Source organism: Labeo rohita, chromosome 3 (assembly GCF_022985175.1).
Source record: "Labeo rohita strain BAU-BD-2019 chromosome 3, IGBB_LRoh.1.0, whole genome shotgun sequence".
NCBI lineage: Eukaryota > Metazoa > Chordata > Actinopteri > Cypriniformes > Cyprinidae > Labeo > Labeo rohita.
In genome coordinates this window covers 26,294,157-26,307,010 of record NC_066871.1, presented here as the reverse complement: position 1 = coordinate 26,307,010, position 12,854 = coordinate 26,294,157, and the positions used below count along the sequence as shown (strand labels likewise).

Genomic DNA, 12,854 nt, shown 5'->3' with positions numbered 1-12,854 from the left:
ATATAATCTATGTGAACCCATGAACCAGTGGTTTTAATGATCTGTACAGTTTTATAAGTTTATTTTAATGACATTTGTATAATAAAAAGGAAGAGTTGCTGCTATCAGTCCCTTATTAAACTAAATAACCAAGCTCTCCACACAACAAAACAAAAATCTAAGAGTTAAGATTGTTTACTGAATAAAAGTGACATTTTTGGCGGTTTGTTATGCGCTCTGAATCAATAGTCTGAAACAAATGATTATTTCGAAGCTTCATGAAACAGTGTTTCGAAAGCACCCATCACTTCTTATTTTGTTTGCTTTATAGAGAGCTTGGTTAGGGACAGATAGCTACAAATCCTCCTTTTGATTATATAAAAGTGTCATTGAAATACATTTATAAAACATTTATAAAACATACATCATTAAAACCACTGGTTCATGGGTTCACATAGATTATTACATTGTAATTTACAGAGATTACAACAAAAACTAATTTGGTAAAAATGTTTATCGTAAAAAAATGTGACTTTCACAAAAAAATGGATTTTTTTTTAATTTTCATTAAAAAAAAATGAAGCCCACCATAGCTAAATAAGATCCCCTATAACATGTGATGGCGAGTCGTTTAAATTGGAGATACTACGTATTTGTTTTTTAAAAAACAAAACATCGGTCTTCCAAGACGACTTAATGTGACGTCATAAAGAGCCTTTAAAGCGATCTGGACAGAAGCGTTCTAAATGACTCCTGGTCAGACTCTTAAAGTCCAGCGAAAGCTTTACCTTGCTGACCAGTACGAGTTTGCGGCTTAGTGTCCGGTTTAGGATTTGCGTACCTCATTAAGTGATCTAGAACCATCGACGGAAATGGTCGAGCGTACACGGAAAAACACGATATTCTCCATTCGTTTAAACCAATTTAAAAAAAAAAAAAAATCGAGGCAGCTTGCAGACGCGACTTTTTTCTTATTTTAAAAGTTTGTTTGATGCGGTTTCTATGGCGCTATTTTAATGACAAATGTCTAGAGCGCATTACAGTGGGTACGGAAAGTATTCAGACCCCCTTAAATTTTTCACTCTTTGTTATATTGCAGCCATTTGCTAAAATCATTTAAGTTCTTTTTTTTTCCTCATTAATGTACACACAGCACCCCATATTGACAGAAAAACAGAATTGTTGACATTTTTGCAGTTTTATTAAAAAGGAAAAACTGAAATATCACATGGTCCTAAGTATTCAGACCCTTTGCTCAGTATTTAGTAGAAGCACCCTTTTGATCTAATACAGCCATGAGTCTTTTTGGGAAAGATGCAACAAGTTTTTCACACCTGGATTTGGGGATCCTCTGCCATTCCTCCTTGCAGATCCTCTCCAGATCTGTCAGGTTGGATGGTAAACGTTGGTGGACAGCCATTTTTAGGTCTCTCCAGAGATGCTCAATTGGGTTTAAGTCAGGGCTCTGGCTGGGCCATTCAAGAACAGTCACGGAGTTGTTGTGAAGCCACTCCTTCGTTATTTTAGCTGTGTGCTTAGGGTCATTGTCTTGTTGGAAGGTAAACCTTCGGCCCAGTCTGAGGTCCTGAGCACTCTGGAGAAGGTTTTCATCCAGGATATCCCTGTAGTTGGCCGCATTCATCTTTCCCTCAATTGCAACCAGTCGTCCTGTCCCTGCAGCTGAAAAACACCCCCACAGCATGATGCTGCCACCACCATGCTTCACTGTTGGGACTGTATTGGACAGGTGATGAGCAGTGCCTGGTTTTCTCCACACATACCGCTTAGAATTAAGGCCAAAAGTTCTATCTTGGTCTCATCAGACCAGAGAATCTTATTTCTCACCATCTTGGAGTCCTTCAGGTGTTTTTTAGCAAACTCCATGCAGGCTTTCATGTGTCTTGCACTGAGGAGAGGTTTCCGTCGGGCCACTCTGCCATAAAGCCCCGACTGGTGGAGGGCTGCAGTGATGGTTGACTTTCTACAACTTTCTCCTATCTTCTCCTGGAGCTCAGCCACAGTGATCTTTGGGTTCTTCTTTACCTCTCTCACCAAGGCCTCTTTACCTCTTCTCCCCCAATAGCTCAGTTTGGCCGGACGGCCAGCTCTAGGAAGGGTTCTGGTCGTCCCAAACGTCTTCCATTTAAGGATTATGGAGGCCACTCTGCTCTTAGGAACCTTGAGTGCAGCAGAAATGTTTTTGTAACCTTGGCCAGATCTGTGCCTTGCCACAGTTCTGTCTCTGAGCTCTTCAGGCAGTTCCTTTGACCTCATGATTCTCATTTGCTCTCACATGCACTGTGAGCTGTAAGGTCTTATATAAACAGGTGTGTGGCTTTCCTAATCAAGTCCAATCAGTATAATCAAACACAGCTGGACTCAAATGAAGGTGTAGAACCATCTCAAAGATGATCAGAAGAAATGGACAGCACCTGAGTTAAATATATGAGTGTCACAGGAAAGGGTCTGAATACTTAGGACCATGTGATATTTCAGTTTTTCTTTTTTTAATAAATCTGCAAAAATGTCAACAATTAAATTAATTGAGGGGAAAAAAATTAACTTAAATGATTTTAGCAAATGGCTGCAATATAACAAAGAGTGAAAAATTTAAGGGGGTCTGAATACTTTCCGTACCCACTGTATATCACCCAAATAATCAAGTAAGCATTTTGTTACTTTCAATACAACACAAATATCCTTTAATTTCGGTCAATTTCATCACTAAATAGAAACAATAAATGTGTCTTTCAGCTCTTTAATGTGGAGTGAGATCATAAAAATACTCACTACTCACATTTTAGTTGTAATTAATTTAATTTAGACTAATTTAATTATTTCGGCAAATTCACCCGCAATGTCCTTGGTGTTGAATTTAAGGCTTTGTGTATTCTCAATGGAAAGAATGGCCACTTTCCAAAGTCATTTGATAAAATAATATTAAAATGAAAGAAAGATAATTAAAATGGTGCAGGTGTTGCTGAAGCAAGATGTGATACAGCTGTGATACATAACAACCTGACATTTTTTTTTATTATTATTATTTTATTTGGCCGTGGCAATGCACTGTTTGCATGTTTTAAAAAATTACACAGTTATACGGCAGCAATATAACAAATGCACGTTAAATTACATGCAGATTTCATTTATTATTTATTACTTAAGAATACATTCCCCCTTTTTAATGGAAAGGTCCCTCTCGGCGGGCCCCCAATCAGCCCAGGCCCACGTGCATACTCTGCATACCCAGACACTATACCCCTGTCAGTGCCATAGAGAACTTATTGGCCTGTCATGCATTGACTTGAATAGACTGAAGCAGAAGATGCAGTTAAACTGGATGAAATGTAGGCTACTTGACGTGAGTCAGCCCTCCACCTCTCATAATCGTGATCGCAATAGAGAACAGTCGCCGTTTGCTTAACAGGAACTCTGAGGAAAGGTTAATGTGCAATTCAAAGCAGAAAATGAAATTGGAGGGAAACAAACACGGCCGGATGTCAGGAAGGCAATCTGATTAAAAGAGCCAGCAGAGGAGAACTGGCAGCGCAGCAAAACTACATTTCCACACTCGCCGTTTGAACAAGTTGCCCTGAGGGTGTCCTGGCTAAAACGATGATGAAGAGCTTTTCTCCTTTTTCTCTACCTCTCTGTTATTTTAATCTTATGCTCATTTTTAAGCTGAGCGCTTTTAGGCTATGTAAATGGAATTTTAAGGTGGTTTTGTTAACATGTGCCATGAATATAAAAGAAGCAAACGCAAGATGATAGTAGCTCTGAAAGATGTGAGAGTTCAGAAAAGGTTCAGAAATCTGTGCTCCTAAACAATGCTGCTGTTTATGAGTCCCTTGTTTGTCCTGAACAGTTAAACTGCCCGCTGTTTTTCAGAAAAATCCTTCAGCTCCCACAAATTTGTTTTTTTAGCATTTTTGTGTATTTGACCCCTTTCCAACAATGACTGTATGATTTTGAGACCCATCTTTTCACACTGAGGACAAATGAGGGACTCATATGCAACTATTACAGAAGGTTCAAACTCTCACTGATGCTCCAGAAGGAAACACAATGCATTTTGAGCCGGGGGTTAAAACTTTTTGAATTTGAAAATCAGGGTAAATTTAGCGTATTTTGTCTTCTGGTAAGCATGCAAATATCTTCTGTAGCTTCTGAGGGGCAGTACTAAATGAAAAAAGAAAAAAAGAGAAAAATATACAAATCTTCATTCTTTTCAAAAGTTTACACCCCCAGCTCTTAATGCATAGCTTTTCCTTCTGGAGCATAAGTGAGTGTTCTGTAATAGTTGCATATGAGTCCCTCAGTTGTTCTTAGTGTTAAAGGATGGATCTCAAAATCATACAGTCATTGTTGGAAAGGGTTCAAATACACAAAAGTGCTGAAAAACCAAAGAATTCATGGGACCTGAAGGATTTTCTGAAGAAAAGTGGGCAGTTCAGGACAAACAAGAGACTCATGAACAACTATTACTAAACAAAAGAATACAAAGCTCTGGATCATTCAGGTAACAACACAGTATTAAGAATCAAGCGTATGTAAACTTTTGAACGGGGTCATTTTTTTTCTCTTGTGGACTATATGTAAATATCTTTTACATTAAATATTTATTCAGGTCAGTACTAAATAAAAAAAATATGATCTCTCTTATTTTGGTCAAATAATTAACATTTTGCAGATTCGGCAAGGTGTGTGTAAACTTTTGACCTCAAATGTATCCATGTAAACTAACATATATTTTCAGTAAACAACTATTGTTTAATTAAATTCTTTTGCAATTACAAATAAAAAAAAAAACGAAACATAACATAAGATTATTATTGTGTAATATTACAATACACTAACCTTTTCTTGTGACGTGTTTAAAAATAATTTCTTATAACTGCATTTCTGTGTTCCATCTGTTGACAAAGGAATTTGTTTTTAACATATAATATATATTATATTAATATATTTATATTAATTTATACATTTGGTAAAATCAATATTTTGTACATATAATTTGTTTACAGCCAGTATTGTTTGTTGTTTAGTCAGGTGTATCATATTTACAGGAAAAACTGATATATATAAGTTTGTGCTTAATGTGCAAATGTCCTTAATTTCTGAAAATGCAAAATAGGCTTAATTTAATTAAACTTTTAATTTAAAAGGAATTTAAAAGGAAAAAAAAAACCGTATTTTGTCTTTCTTTTATTATTAGCTTTAATCTTTGGTGAAATATGATCCAGAAATGTTCTTGACAGACATCTGAAATGAACAACTCCCGTGAAATAGATCGTTAAAAAGTGCAGAGACAACTTAAAACTATAACAGAACAGATATCATACAACAACGTGAAAAATGTGTGCGTGAGTCAAACGTGACCATGTTGTTCTTGCACATGTAAAGTCATAATTCTTATTAATATTGATAAAAAACATAATTTTGACCTAGAGCGACCTTCTGTTCACTGTCACTTTTACTGCATACAACTACACGATCTTGTGAAGTCATTTAAAGTTCTATCTCGTCTGGGATCAGATATCTGAAACCACTCCAGATAACACTGCAGTGTCTGTACGAACTCGAAAACTGACCCTAGATCAGCTTTGCGTCAATAAAAACAAGCAAGCACAGCGCCTGAATTGGGTATCCACAGCATCGCCTTTACAAAATACTTCCGTGTATAATTATTATCATTGATTTATCATTTGTGTTATTATTAATATTATTATTATTAACATTTCAATTATTGCACTGTAGCAAGTATTTATTAACAGAAAGGAGAGGGCAAAGTATGTCAAAGTATAAAATAAAAAACAGGCAAACTCTATAAGCCCCCCGCGGACTGTGTCCTATTCTCTCAGTACTGGAGCGGTCTTGCTAAAGCTCGCAAACGAGCCACGCTTAATCCATTTCTTTTTGTACGTTTTTGGGAGATTTTATAACATCTCAACAATCGCAATGCTGGGCACAGTCAGCCGGCAACTCAGAAGCCACCCTGCCGTAAGTCAATGATGATTTCGGGACGATTTACCCTGTAAAGACGATGGCAAAAAGGTGTTGTAAAAACGCTCCCGCTAACCTGTTAGCGTCCCTGCTGCGGAATGCTAAGACATACCACCAGTCTCGATATTTATATCTCAGAATTAACAATAAATAATTAATCCGAAAATATGTCATGATTAAATTACCCGAAATTTTAAAATAGGGATTCCCAGGTCTGGAAAATGAATGGAAATTATTAAAACAATTAAAACAGTTTATGGAAGTATCTGCTCTAAATGATTTAATCGGCTTTTTAGTGCAATCTCAAAATGATGTAGTAATAATATAGATACTAGAATAAACAACAAATATATGCTTTGTGAAGCTAACAAAATGTTCACGTACGTGTCAAAGTGTCAAATCAGTCGGAAGTGTCACAAGCAAACACACTTTCCCATTGTTTTACGCGTGCCACATGTATTTATTGCGAGGCTTTATGTAAATAATTGGGTGCTTTTTACATTTAATTTTAAATTAAATGATATTACAACGAGTTTTATTTTATGTGCGCAATTACCACAAGGAGGCCTTCGTGTCACGTGACGGCACTGGTCGTCTGGGGCTCAAGGACGAGCGTGTTATACTAAGGACAGCAAGTGCGGTCAAATGCACTTTTACTTTTAAACCGTTTATAGCTGTTATTTCCGTATTCTCAATATTTTTTTTGTTGCTTGACACCATATTTTGCTTTCATGGGCCACGTCTTCTGAACTTCTGAAGACTGAACAGCATGTGACGTTTTGCAGCTGTGGAAAGTTTTTGATTTATTATATTTGAGTTGTTTAAATGTTTTGTGTTTCATAAAGCAACCTTTGTTACATTCTATGTAACAGTAATGTCATCTATTACTGTATAATCTAGAATTGTGGTTCTCAACTGGAGGTCTGTCGAATGGTTTTGGACATTTTATTTGCTTATGTACAATAAATAATATTTTTTAGGTTGGCAGCTTGCCAGCAAAACCAGTTGCGAATCACCGTACTAGATGGTCATCAACCATGTTTTTGAAGTTTATTACATCCTCAAGTCATTCGACTTGTGTTATATTTATTTTTATTTTGTTTTTTGTTCACCTCTCATCATAGTTGATCCCACTGTTTATTTTCATTGGCGGTGGATGCACCATGTCTCTGACATATCTGGCTCGCCTGGCCTTGCGTAACCCAGATGTCTGGTAAGCATCTGTTCTCCAGAAGATAGAAATGTATTAATCATCTGTCTCTCACAATAGACAAAAACAGGCCTGCTGAGGAATGATTGTTATTGAGATTAATCTGATTTGTGATTCTTCATATCTTGACACAAACAATTGGGAGAGAACAACAGTGCTGCTCAGATGTTCAGGCCATCGTTGTGTTTAAGTTTATCATGCATGCCTCATTCATTTCTGCACTCATTTGTTTCATCCACAGTTGGGACAAAACAAACAACCCAGAGCCCTGGAATAAACTGGGGCCCAATGAACAGTACAAGGTATGATACATCAACATGATCATTTACACCAGATCATTTTTTTATGTATCCCTTATCACGTACGGCAATTGTTCTATTCGACCGTAAAGTGCCCTGCGAAGTGGCATTTATAGTAAAGGTCTTTGAATGGAAGCCTGTTGAACAAGCAACTGAAGGGCTCTTTGCTTACAGTTTTTAAAGTGACAGAACATTACTTTGCCACAGTAATAGCATTCAAAAGTAGGCATGAGAAAGCTAAGCTTTTTTAATAATGATAGACTTCAGAAAAATGGTGTGTGTCCAGTGGGTCTTATTCACTAAGTTTACAGGAGAACTCATTAAAAGTCTCCACATAATTCACAACACATTCGTACATGCGTGAATTTGTTCTGAACATTATTCTGATTGTAGTGAATTTGGAGTATTCTAAATGAACGACCGCATGCACAAGGTTAGTAATTTGCATAAAACACGACCAAACCGCCTCCATATAAGGGCTTTCCGCACACGCTTTCCTCACAGCCTTTCGTCACTCTCGTCAAACTTGCAGCTGTTTGCAGATGTGCTCTCACCTATAGAAGCTTGTTTCTGCCATAGAATAAAACATAAAAAAAAAAAAAAAAAAAAAAAAAAAAATTCATCTCACAATTGCAGTTTGTATTGCGCAATTCAGGCTTTTCTCAGAATTGCGAGATGTAAACACAATTTTGAGATAAAAAAACCAATGCCAAGTGTGTCATTCTCACCAGTTCTCACAATATACACCTTTTATACAGACCCAGATTAAATAATGCCGCTTTTCTCTTTCACTGTATGTGATGGAATGTATGTAAGATGAAACTAAATTGCATTATTTAATACTTTAATTTTTTAATTTATATATGGATTATATAATTTTTTTTTTTTTAATTGTTTTTAAAATTGTTCGTACACACAAGCTTAGTGAATGAAACCCACAGTTTTATGGAAAACATTCAACAATCCTATACAATAATAATTACTATGATTATTATTTTTCATATTTACAATATTTAATGTAATATTTCTTTTAAAAGTGTTTGTATATATACATAGCCCCTTTCACACTGCGTGTTGATTCCAGAAAATTGCAGTAGTGCCTCCTGTGTGAATGCAAACACGTTCCGGGATTGATTTTGGGAACGATCCCGGGTTGGGGACCTAATAACATTGCCAGGATCAGTCCCGGAAAGAGTGCTGTGTGAACAAAAGCCAGAACCAATGCCGTAAAGGCTGTGTTGTAGTGATGACGCAGGTTATCGTGCAGTTCTTTTACTGGGTGTTCTGAAGGCAGATAAACCTTCACGATTAAAAAATATGTGCAAACTGGAATGAATCAGCGATCAAGGAGCTCCTCACTATCACTATCAGCGCAGAAGTGGAGATCGTTCGCACGTTTAACTGTATGCATCGCATTACACGTCACATCCAAATCTCACATGTCTTTACGGGATCTTTACGGGTTGTGTGTAAACGCACACATATTCCGGAAAATCACTGGCAGTGTGAATGAACCAAAATCAAATGATTCTGGGACAAATCACGGGACACATTATCCGTGTATTTTCCGGAATCACTGTGTGAAAGAGGCTCATGTCTATCAGGGTCAGAAATTAATGTACCACAAAAATTCACTAAAATGCTCCATAAGTCCAAGGCACAGTGGCAAAAAATGCCTCTGCACAATTTAACAATATATTACGGCTTTTGCAATTAAAATGAAATATGAAAATGAATGAAAAATGTCAATTCACGAGGAATTCACATCGCACTGTGACACGTTTGTGCAGTGTTGAGCCTTAAAAACCAATCAAATGCATTTCTGTTGAACTTTGGAATTCATTGGCCAATCAAATGTGCATGGATTAGTCAGCGCTGAAAACACCAGAGCTGTTGATGAGTGTGAATGCTTGTGAATTCCCTCATCATAAATAACACAGATAAGGTGCAGATACAATGTAAATAAAATATTAATTTCGTAGCTTCAGTGGTTATAATGGGAGTTTTGCTTAACTTGTGCTAGGCTAACATAATGGACCAAAATGTTTGTCTCTGAAGCCAGTGTAACGTGCTTAAAACAAAAACGTTTTATTTGGTTTTCTGTATCGATATTAATAAACATATAACAGTATAAAAAGCAATAATACCTTGTGCCAGACAAGGCTGACATGTTTGTCTGTAAAGCCAGAATGTGATGTGCCCGAGAAAAAACAAAAATGTTTATCGTTAATATCAATATTAATAGTCATTACAATTTAAAGAGCAATAATGTACAATAATGATTTTTGTCATTATTACAGCCTTATGAGCTTAAGACACTATTTTAGAGTGTTTTGTTATTGTCAACAGTTTACAATATAAGTATTTGACATTAAAGACATAGTATGGTGATCATAAAAATTGCCCTCACAAATATTTAAAAAATGCCCCTGGAAATCAGTTCTGGGGGAAAATATTGCCCCCTAATGGAAAGGTTAACCCTGATGTGGCACATCGGACCCTGATGTGCATAGACATTAGCATATACAAAAATAGACAAATTAATAAAGAAACTACTATAGCAATATTACTGTTGTAATATTGTAATGTATTAATAATAATATGAATATTTCTGTACAACAGCAAAATTACAATTAATGTTAATGCCTTTTATTTGTTAAACCATACACCTTTATTTTGGCGGAAAAACAAGACAGCAGGTTTCTAAATGTTTCTCATTACGGGATGGTTGGCCTGACCTGAACTTAGAACAGATGCCAGTCCACATTAACTCATTTATGCATTTACTGCAAAATGAACTGCTAAAAACTGATTTTATGCACTGCTGCAGTTCAAAACACGCACACACCTTGTTAGTCTATAAATGCACATAATTAAATTTTGAGTTTTCATTTTGGATCCTTTTCTTGATGATCTTCAATCAGGTCACTCACAACATTGTGCCTAAATTTTTCACATTTGCACATAGTTATTTGGTTTCACTGTAGAGTCATTGGGATGTTAACTAAAAAACCCAATGTTATAAGAATAACGTTTATCATGACTCTAGCATGTGATGAAAAATTTAAACAACTTTACTGCACAAACAATCCTTTTTTTTGTACTGAAGAACTGTAAGTCCTTACCTTGATGTTCATTTTAACTGTCTTTAAACATGATCTTGACTTGATTTTTATTTTATTTTATTTTTTAATGAACCAAGGGACAAGTCAAAGTTCTAGTCCGTGGTAATTGATAAAACTTTAGCTTTGATTCCAAATGTTCTTTTAATGTGATGATAAAGCACTCTTCAGGATGTTTAGCATCCAGCATGCAACAGTAATTTTGAGTTTGTAAGCTAACTGACCAGCATATGTGGAGTTAGTACAGCGCTTAACCCGCCATTGTTGTCGGAGAGCCTAAGGGGATCCTATTAAGAGATGTGACTGAAGGACCGTATCAGGACCTAATCTCAGATCTTAATGAGTTTAATTCATTAAGCGCTCCATAAGCTCATTTTATGTGTTCCGTTAGTTGGTACAAATCTAATCATGCTCGTGTCTTAATGTGAATTTGATGTGGAGTCGAGTTCAAGTTCAATACTTAAACAGGCAGCGGAGTTAATGGGTTTTGCCGAGTGCGTGTTGTTAAACTGCTTATTTTGTATTCTCAGTTTTCTGGTTTTCTTTTTCAAGTTCTTCTCCGTGAACATGGACTACAGCAAGCTGAGGAAGGACCGTCCTGACTTCTAAACGTGTCCAGGGAATTCAGTCGCCCAGTGCTGGACCAGAGGGTTAAAAACAAACTAAAGAACAAGAAGACGTCTACACCCTTGTCCTTAACAGCGCTTGTTCCTAATTTATGCAAAGAGACTAAATTGCACTATCTTGTCTTTGCCTTTCTGGATGCCTTTGTATTTTCTCTCAATTCTTTGTAGACTGAAACGATTAATAAAGGGTCGCTTCCACATACAGTGAAAAAACAGTTAATGTGTCATGATTATTTCGGTGTTTATATATGAACGTTTCCTCTGTTCACACTGTACACAAATCCGATTTAGTTTTCAGTAACTGATTTTAGTTGCCTTAGTAGGCTTTGGAAACACCGCTCTATATGGTAGCTCTGATGTCTGTCAAGAAACTTGTCTTTTTTCTACACCTGGGAGTAGTGAGGTGTAAACATGGAGAAAGTCGCCTCTGCATACATCTATCATAACATCTAGCCATGTTACAAAACTCATGAGGCGCATGCATCACTTCTGTGATGATGAAATCGATTTGAGTCAGATTTCAGACTGCTGCCTGCCTGGACAAAGCTTCACGAAGTTGTTTCTCACTGAATAATTTCAATTGTATGCTAAAGTAAATATTGGAGTCAGCTGTTTAAACTCGCTGAAAGCATAAGTAGAAAGTAATTTATTTATAATAATTTGTCTCTTTGCTGCTATCCTGCATAGAAAAACTCGGTAGCTGCTTTCCACAAATAGACAAGAGCGTGATATATGTAAGTCTTCAGTAAAACAGCTGCAGCACCTAATTGTGGAAAAAAGTGAAATCCTGACTTCCTCCTCTCCTCACTCTGCTTCTGGACTTGAGCAATGTTAATCAACACCCCTCTGTTTGACTGAAAACACCCTGGCTGCACGGCAGATCCCTCTAGCGGATGAAAGAAAGATGACCATGGTATATAAAACCGTTCACACACCAGTCAGAGTGTCAGAATGTATAAAAAGGGTTATATGTGTTTATTGGCCTGGGATTGAAATGGAAAATGTTCAGCAGGCGGAGTACATGTAAAAGGAAGTCTCTGATGAGGTCTATGCTGTGTTCTCCATGTGAGGGGGAAGGCGTGCGTGTGGAAAAAACCTCTAGGCAGTATAGGTGGATTGTGAGGATGTTACTTTCGACTGAAAGCCTATTTTAAGCGCATGAGGCATATAAGCTATGACTGGCCAGAGCTTCAATTTATATCTGATATGACCTGTGCGGATATGGTCTGATCCAAAATGTGACCCTGGATCACAAAACCAGTCATAAGGGTCATTTTTTTCAAAATTGAGTTTTGAGAATTTATACATCATATGAAAAGCGGAATAAATAAGCTTTTTATTGATATATAGTTTGTTAGGATAGGTCAATATTTGGCCGAGATACAACTATTTAAAAATCAGGAATCTGAGGGTGCAAAAAAATCAAAATACTGAGAAAATCACCTTTAAATTTCTTCAAATAATGTTCTTAACAGTGTATATTACCAATCAAAAATTAAGTTTTCATACATTTACAGTGGGAATTTTACAAAATATCTTAATGGAACATGATCTTTACTTAATTTCCTAATGATTTTTGCCATAAAAGAAAAATCTATAATTTTGACCCATACAA

The 12,854-nt window shown here is 36.4% G+C and overlaps 1 protein-coding gene across 1 annotated transcript; it reads left to right on the top strand.

Annotated features, from left to right (window-relative positions):
• Positions 1 to 5,811: 5,811 nt before the first annotated feature.
• On the top strand, positions 5,812 to 11,454 carry ndufa4a (NDUFA4 mitochondrial complex associated a). The gene is made up of 4 exons (XM_051106387.1): positions 5,812 to 5,979; positions 7,107 to 7,195; positions 7,434 to 7,494; positions 11,166 to 11,454. Exons 1-4 carry the CDS (start codon positions 5,938 to 5,940, stop codon positions 11,220 to 11,222), a joined length of 249 nt encoding a protein of 82 aa, XP_050962344.1. The 5' UTR covers positions 5,812 to 5,937; the 3' UTR covers positions 11,223 to 11,454.
• Positions 11,455 to 12,854: the final 1,400 nt, after the last annotated feature.